The following is a 7,800-nucleotide window of genomic DNA, read 5'->3' as shown; positions in this document are numbered from 1 at the left end:
GATCTTTGGGGTGAACCAGCCTTTGCCGTAATGTGTTTTGGGGTTTGAAAGCTACTGGGACATCATGTTTAGAAAATAAACGTCTCAGTTTCTCCAAAGGAAGTGACATCAAAGGGGAACTCTTTTAAGAAAAAGAACTCATTGGTCTTATTTTTTTAAATTGAAACATGATTTTAACTTTGATTTTTGTTTTTCTGTCTGATATCAACTCAAAATAGTCTAAAACATCAGATTCCTCTCCACAGTCTGGGCTGTTGAGCATTTTAGCTTAGCTCTGTTTTCATGCAGACATTCCCCTCTGACATCACTTCCTGTTACTTCATGTGCAAATATCTCAACAACTGTTCATCTCGGCTGCATGAAAATTATTTTGTAGTATGTTCTCAGTGTCACCTTTACAAAAATGCATTTTTTTATAAAAAGTTTGATGTCACAGACACTTTAATATCTGAGATCCAGGATCCAGAGCAGGTAAACTGATAAAAAACTGCACTAACATCAGTAAATATTTAAAAATAAAAGCCGTAGATTATCTAATAAAGTAAATAAACCATGAAAAAAAGAAAACCTACATTCTAAATGTGAACCTGAAGCACATGTGGAAGTAAATTTCACTGCTGATTTCTGCATCATCTGACAGAAAACAACGTATAAAGTCTTTATTTTAAACTTAGAAGAAAATTTAAAGTGAGTTCAGCTAAAGAAACCAGATGAAGCGTCTTAAAAATAAGATTAAGACTTTCAAGACTGCACTTGTGATCTTGTAAAAAGGTGTAATTTGAAAAAGGGCATCAACAAATTAAAAGTCTGGGTTGGATTTGGTCATTTTACATAATGATGAAGACTGTGAGTCTGAACAGGTCAGCAGCTGAAAACAAACCTTAGTTTACATTTCATTTTGTTCATTGTGACTGTTTGGATTGTCTGTCTTTTATTTGTTATTTAATATTGTGTTTCTATGTTTAGTCATTTGAAATGTTCTTATTTTGTAGTATAATGTTTGGTTTAAATTGTAAAACTGTCTTGTTTTGATGTTTGTGGGGGAAAACCACGTGATATAACTTCCGGTTATATACAGTTTTAAATATTTTATTTTAGTTTATGTCAACGAGTGTTAAAATAAAACTCGATATTTTCTGTTCAGTACAGTTCCTGTCCCTTTTTTAATATAAATAAAGCTCGCAGATAAAAAAAAAAAAAACTTACATATTTTAAAAAGGCGGAAGTTACGTCAGCCTACGTCGAAGTATCGCGAGATTTTTTGAGAAGTTTCTCCCGGTTCGATTCAACTCGGTGCAGTTCTTGGTTTGAAGGTTTGTGTTGTCCATAAAAATGTAAATATATATTTGTTTCTATTATAACATAGTTTTAAAACACTTGTTTAGGTTTTGCTTGTTTACAGAAAACATCATTGTTGTTTTTTACGTTAGTAACAGACTTAACGTGTTAGCATCGCGTAACAAGCTAAAAACATTAGCTTCTGTCTGTCATCAAACGAGCTTTGGTTTGTTTGAACTTTTTATCATGTCAACATTAAATCTATAATTAAAACACCACGTGAAAAGCTCCAGTTTAAATTAAATTAAATAAACAAATGTAATTCTAAAGATAATGATCCATAACTTTTGTTAAATGTTTATAAATAACGTTCCTTGTTTTGTTTTTACGTCAATAAATAGTTTAGTCAGTTTTTTTACTTATTATTTGTCTAAAATGAATTTATGTAAACTGATTCATAAAAGTCAGATAATATTAATGTATTCGGTTTATTAAAGTAAATAATATAAATGTTTGGTCCCACAGGTTTGTGCTGCAGACTGGACTGATGTCATGATGAAGATGATGTCATGATGAAGATGATGTCATGATGAAGATGATGTCATGATGAAGATGATGTCATGATGAAGATGATGTCATGATGAAGATGATGAAGAGGAGGGTGCTCTGACTGTTGTCTGTCTGTCTGGATGGAGGATGTGGTTCTGCATTATCATTCTGGACCAGCAGAGGGGCTCAGCTCTCTGTTAGAGACAACAGAGAAGCTCCTGGCGCCCTTCACCTGTCGGACCCCCCCGGTCTTCACCCCCTGGTTCCCCACCTCAGCGGGAGACCCCCGGCTGCCCCTCAGACCTGCCAGACCCGCTCCTCGTATCACGTCGGCTGACGTCCCCACGGTGACGACGTGTCAAACAGGAAACAGAGTCCAGAGAGACGTCAGCGATCGTCTCACAGTCCGTTCAGAACCTCCGCCTGAACAAACTGAAGACCCCCTCTGTGTCTCAGAGACACCAGACAACCTCCTCCCCGACAGAGACCCCCCCACACCGGGACAACAACCTGACACGGTGAAAGAGGCGTCCCCCGTCAGCCGGTCCTGGAGCGTCTTCACTCAGAGACGAGCTCTGCTTCAGACACAGTCTCTGTCCAAACGTTTCCGTGTCCTGGTGTCCCTCCACGGGCTCCACCTCCGCCAGAGGGCCCGGTGGGTCCTGACCCGGGACAACTGCAGGGACATCGACACGGTGAGTCTGTTCAGTCATCAGGACAAACTGAAAATCTGAACTTTTCCTCGTCACGTCTCAATAAAACTTTTTTTATTTGACCAAAATGAAGTCAGTTTTCAACAACTGGATAATTTCACTTAATCTGCGACATTTTCTCAAACATGTTAAAGATTTACCTGTTCTCCGTGTCAGGGCTGGACCATGTGACCCAAAATAAAATCAGATTGTTTTAATCCCACATTCTATTTTAGATTTTAATTGATTTCACTTAACGCAGCGTCTCTGTTTCAGGTGTTGAAACAAATTAAATGTTCTCCTGATGTTTGTAGCAGGAGCCTCAAACAGATTTAGCCGTGAGATGTTTGTTGCTCCGGTCTGAGGTTGTGAAACCTAACCAGTTCCAGAAAACTGAAGAAACAGTGACTTTTGGGAAGCAGATCCTCTCTGCTAGCTCTTGAGGGGCAGGTGGGCTGACCTCTGAACCACAGAAGACCCACAGAGAGCACTGGTGGGAAGAAATCTCTATTTTCCCTGAATTAAATCTTTATAAATGACAAATTCAAATGAATCATTTAAATCGATTTATCGCCCAACTAGGGCTGGGAGCTGTGACCTCAAATCATATCAGGGTATAAATTGAGCCCCTTCATGGTAACGATATATATCGCAGTAGAAAACTATCATAAAAAGTAAAGATAATTAAATTTTTAGAGCATTTTTTTTTGCAGAGAGCTGTAATCATAATCAATCCCAGCATTTTTGCTTTAATATCAGCCTGACAAACAATGAGCTGCTGCTCTGCTGCGGGCTCATCTTCATCATCTTCATCATCAGAGCAGAAGCCGATTTTACAAGATGGATTTATGACTGAAGGAACGTCCACGTCTTTTTATCATGTCTGTGGTGGGAGTGTGTAAAACCTTGTTATTAAAGCTTCACTCAGCGTGACGAGCAGCAGGAGGAAGAAACAACTTTTCTAAAGCGGGAGGGGGAAACTTTGAAGATTTATTCTCTTTATGCGTTTTAAAACACTAGAAGTTCTTCATTTAATTTCAAACTCCTCCTGCTCAGGTGTGTCTGCACTCCCAGCCCTGCTGACACAGGTGTGATGACGTAATGACGACAGGACAGTAGAGGGTAAATTTCTACCACAGGCCAACTTCATACCGTTTCTACCTCTACCACATACAGTTTACCACACACCCTACACCCAGCACTACCTAATGTTGACGTCTGAGTCAGAGGCTCAGAGAGCGCCTCGCTGCTCCCCTGACTGTCTTCAGAGACGTGTTTGACAGCCTCAAAGACAAAGAGACAAACTTTCCAAATCTTATTTGTAAAAGTGAGTGAAACTGTTAAACAGTATGATTACAGTGCAGAAGCTGCATGTACTTAATGTTTAGTTGCACTGATGCAGAACGTCAGACGTGTTGCTGCAGGTAAAACAGAGAACAGGACAGGTGTGTGATCCACCTGCAGACTTTAAAACTGACTTGAGTTTGATGTTTTTCTGCTGGGATGAAGGATGTTTATCTCAGCCTCCATCCTTCAGCTCATTTTTTTCTGACTTCAGTGGTTTTACCTGCACAGCTCAGCAGATTACCTGCGCTGAGGTCAGAGCTCGTCTTTCTACAGATGACTGTAAACAATACGTGTGTTATTATAATAATAATAATAATAATACATTTATTTGTATAGCACCTTTCAAAGCTCAGTTACAAAGTGCTTTACATCATAATAGAAACAAAACACGTAATAACATAGCACAAAATAAAAATAAAACATACAAAGGTCAACAATTAAAAGCCAAATCCTAATAAAATGTTTTAAAAAGATTTAAAAGAGGACAATGAAGAAGTTTGTCTGATATAAAGTGGCAGTGCACTAACAGGAGCCCCAACAGAAACCATCTGTGTTTGGTCTGACTCTGGTACTATAAGTACTGACTGATCCGATGAGCTCAGAGGTCACACTGGTGTAATTCTGAAATATAAGACGGTGCAAGTTTATTCAGTGATTTAAAAACTATCAATGAAATCTTAAATCAATCCTGAAAACCACAGGTCACCAGTGTAGAGAAGCCAGAACAGGAGTGATCATACTTCTGGGATTTACTGAGGACTCTAGCTGCTGTGTTTTGTACTAATTGTAGGCGTTTGAGGTTTTTTTTTAAAACCTTTAATTAAAACCTGAAGAATTAAGAACTTTAATTATAGGGTCTCTATGAGCCTTAGGGCCCAAAACCATCACCTCAGTTTTATTATTGTTTAACAATAAATAATTATCGGACATCCAGACCTTAATATCAGTGAGACAAGAATTTAGGATGTTTAGAGCCGACAGATCTGAAGATCAGTAGATAAATAAATCTGGGCTTCATCTGCATAAAAATAAAAAGAGACATTATATTTGCGAATAATTTGACCCAGAGGCAGCATGTAAAATAAAATAGCAGTGGGCCAAGAATGGAACTCTGAGGAACGCCACTTCAGAAGAACTGTTACCAATTGAAACACAGAAGAACCAATCACTTAACTAAGATTTAAACCAGTTCAGAGCAGTGTTCAGTTCTGGACTGCACCTAAGGAACTGTGACGAGTTAGAAAATAAACCCCTCAGTTTTTCACCCATCGCTCCTCACCTGTGGCTCCTCCCCCCCAGGTGTGGCGCTCTCTGAGCCGCTCCATCCGGAGCTCCAGGCTGCCGTCGTGTAACGCCAACATCCAGAGGGAGCGGGCGGAGATCTGGGTGTTCTGTGACGTCCTGTTCTCGGAGCAGGTGGGCCGCTTCCTGAAGGACGAGCTGCAGCTGTCGGGAACCATCAGCCTGTCGGTCCGAGAGCTGGGAGACATCTTCAGCTTGTAAAGACACTCACCTGGTGGGGTTCACCTGTAGACCCTCCATCCTCACATGGTTGAGGCTGTAGTGAAGGGGTGGGGCAGTAAAGACCCCTCCACACAGTGATCACTTTAAAGACAAGTTCAGCATAAATAATCCTGTAGTTAACTTCAAACATTTCACTTATTTTTGACCCGTCTCATCAGAACCAGGATTAAGTCCAAAAGTGGAGAAATAAGCAGATATAAGGGTTTAGATTTAAACGTGTGCAAAAATTGCATTTTGTCAGAATTATGGCTGTCAAATGATTTATATTTTTAATCTGATTAATCCCAAAGTAGCCGTGAATTAAATAATATTTGAGGTTTCCTCTTTATATTGACATAAAAAATGACTCAATAAATGTGTATAAAGTTAGGATTCAGACCAAACAGTAATAAATGTGACCCATCATATCGAAATGAGGATTAAATCAAATTAGGTCAAAATGACCTAATTACATTTTCAGATTCTTGTCTTTAAAAGCTACATTTTGATACCTGGATCATCCTGATATCATAAGTAAATCCATATATATGACTTAATTTGTCTTGTTGGTTACAATAATACATAAATATTTGGTCTGAATCCTAATTTTATGACATTTTAATGAGGAAATTTTGATGTCCTTATAAAGAGGAAACCTCAGATTATATTTGAATATTGAGATTTACCAGATAAAAAGAAACAAAACTTTACTAACTCACAGGGAAAATCTCAACATTTTAAGGTGTTTTTCTCAAAATCAGTTTTTTGTTGCTACTGCTCAAAAAAGTGCTTCAATTTTTAGTTTTATGATTATATTTCAGGCAGTTCATTTAAATGATACATTAATAAGGCTTTTATTCATTATATTTGGACAAAATGCAATTTTTGTTAACATTTTAGTCAAAACATTATATTGCCTGTTTCTCCATACATCACTTTTTGACTTAATCCTCGTTTCGATGTGACGGCTCACATATTATCATAACCAACAAGACAAATGAAGTAATTTCTCTGGATTAGTTTATGATATCAGGATGATCCAGGTATCAAAATGTAGCTTTTAAAGACAAGAATCTGAAAATGTAATTAGATAATTTTGACCAAATTTGATTTAATCCTCATTTTGATATGATGGGTCAAATTTATCCGTAAATTATTTCACTAAGACAGAAAAACACATTACATGTGCTAAGAGCTAGCTTCAGTTAGCTGGGGTCAGAGCGCCAAGGCCCCCCGACTTCAGCTGCCCCCCAACATCACGCCACACTGACTCACATAAGCCCTCCTGCAGGTGGTGGGCTCGCTCCGGCCAGCTGAGGTGGTTCAGTAAGGACCCCTCCCCCTACCTGTTCTGAGGAATGGGCAACAACAATACAACCGCTAAGCTAACAAGGTGAGAATGTTAGCCGCCATCTTGGTAGGTGCTCTTCAGGAGAACCTAACTGTAAACATCTAAAGACAAACAAAACAACGAAATATTCACATGTTTGTGACGTCATAAAACATCTGACGTGGTTAAAAATGAGCAACAGATTGGGTTCAGGAGTTCGGTGGTACCAGGTTCTGCAGGGAGTGGAAGGTAACACCTGAGTTTAAGGTGTGTGAGCTGGATTTGTCACATTACTTTTTAATTAGACGCTGCTCGTGTTCCAACAGGTAACCATCACTGAAACCGACACCTTTAGAACCAGAACACAAAGGCTTTGACAGAACCAATGAACTGGACCTCTTCTGCTTCTCATCCAGAACCCTCTCTGTTCAAACAGCTCAGATTATTTATAATCTGTGTTTGATTTAATTTAAACTCATGACACGAGAGGTTGGGATGAACCCAGAGAAACCCTGGAACAGGATAAACGGGACGTAAAGAAACGTGTTTGGAAATAATTTTAAAGAGTCTGACTATCCTTTAAATACAAAAAATCAAAGAAAATATCTTCATATTTAGGGAAGTTGTCCTAAAACACAGGATTTAACCCATTTTGTCACATAACTGACATCTTTTCCTTTGAATTTGGCTCAGCTAAAGTGAAACAGGAAGTGACATCAAAGGGGAACACTTCAAGAAAGAAAACTGGTCTTAGTTTATTAAAACAATCTTATTTGAACTCTGACTTTTCTTCATCTCTCTTATAGGAACTAAAATTATCTAAAAATACATCAGAAGATTCCCTGCTGTCTGTAGCTGTGTTTCTATTGACCATGAAAATGTGCAAACTAGAATTTCAAAAGTACATTTGCTCAATGGAAACACGTCAGTTTCGAAAAAATTACGTTTTTCAACAAAAATATTTTTGCGCGAGGATGAGGTGGTTTTTCAGTCGTATCAAAATCGATGTTTTTCACAAAACTGCAATGGAAACACTTTTTTCACATCCCAGGAGTCACGTGATCAACAACCGTCTGTTTCTACTGGTGAAAAAGACGATGA

General features: G+C 38.5%; 1 protein-coding gene across 2 annotated transcripts; it reads left to right on the top strand.

Moving 5' to 3' along the window:
• Nucleotides 1-1,891: 1,891 nt before the first annotated feature.
• Nucleotides 1,892-7,415, top strand: shld3 (shieldin complex subunit 3). 2 transcript variants are annotated; one of them, XM_014022770.1, is made up of 3 exons: nucleotides 1,892-2,522; nucleotides 5,166-5,382; nucleotides 6,661-7,415. In XM_014022770.1, the coding sequence occupies exons 1-2, from the start codon at nucleotides 1,968-1,970 to the stop codon at nucleotides 5,367-5,369; spliced, it is 759 nt and encodes a 252-aa protein (XP_013878224.1). In that variant the 5' UTR covers nucleotides 1,892-1,967; the 3' UTR covers nucleotides 5,370-5,382; nucleotides 6,661-7,415. The 2 variants fall into 2 exon arrangements, with proteins under 2 accessions (XP_013878224.1, XP_013878223.1); XM_014022769.1 differs by lacking the exon at nucleotides 6,661-7,415 and having other exon boundaries at nucleotides 5,166-5,676.
• The last annotated feature ends 385 nt before the right edge of the window (nucleotides 7,416-7,800 follow it).

This window comes from Austrofundulus limnaeus, unplaced genomic scaffold, assembly GCF_001266775.1.
Source record: "Austrofundulus limnaeus strain Quisiro unplaced genomic scaffold, Austrofundulus_limnaeus-1.0 Scaffold343, whole genome shotgun sequence".
NCBI classification, from domain to species: Eukaryota; Metazoa; Chordata; class Actinopteri; order Cyprinodontiformes; family Rivulidae; genus Austrofundulus; species Austrofundulus limnaeus.
Note: the sequence above shows the minus strand (reverse complement) of the source record. Positions and strands in the feature narration are given on the sequence as shown.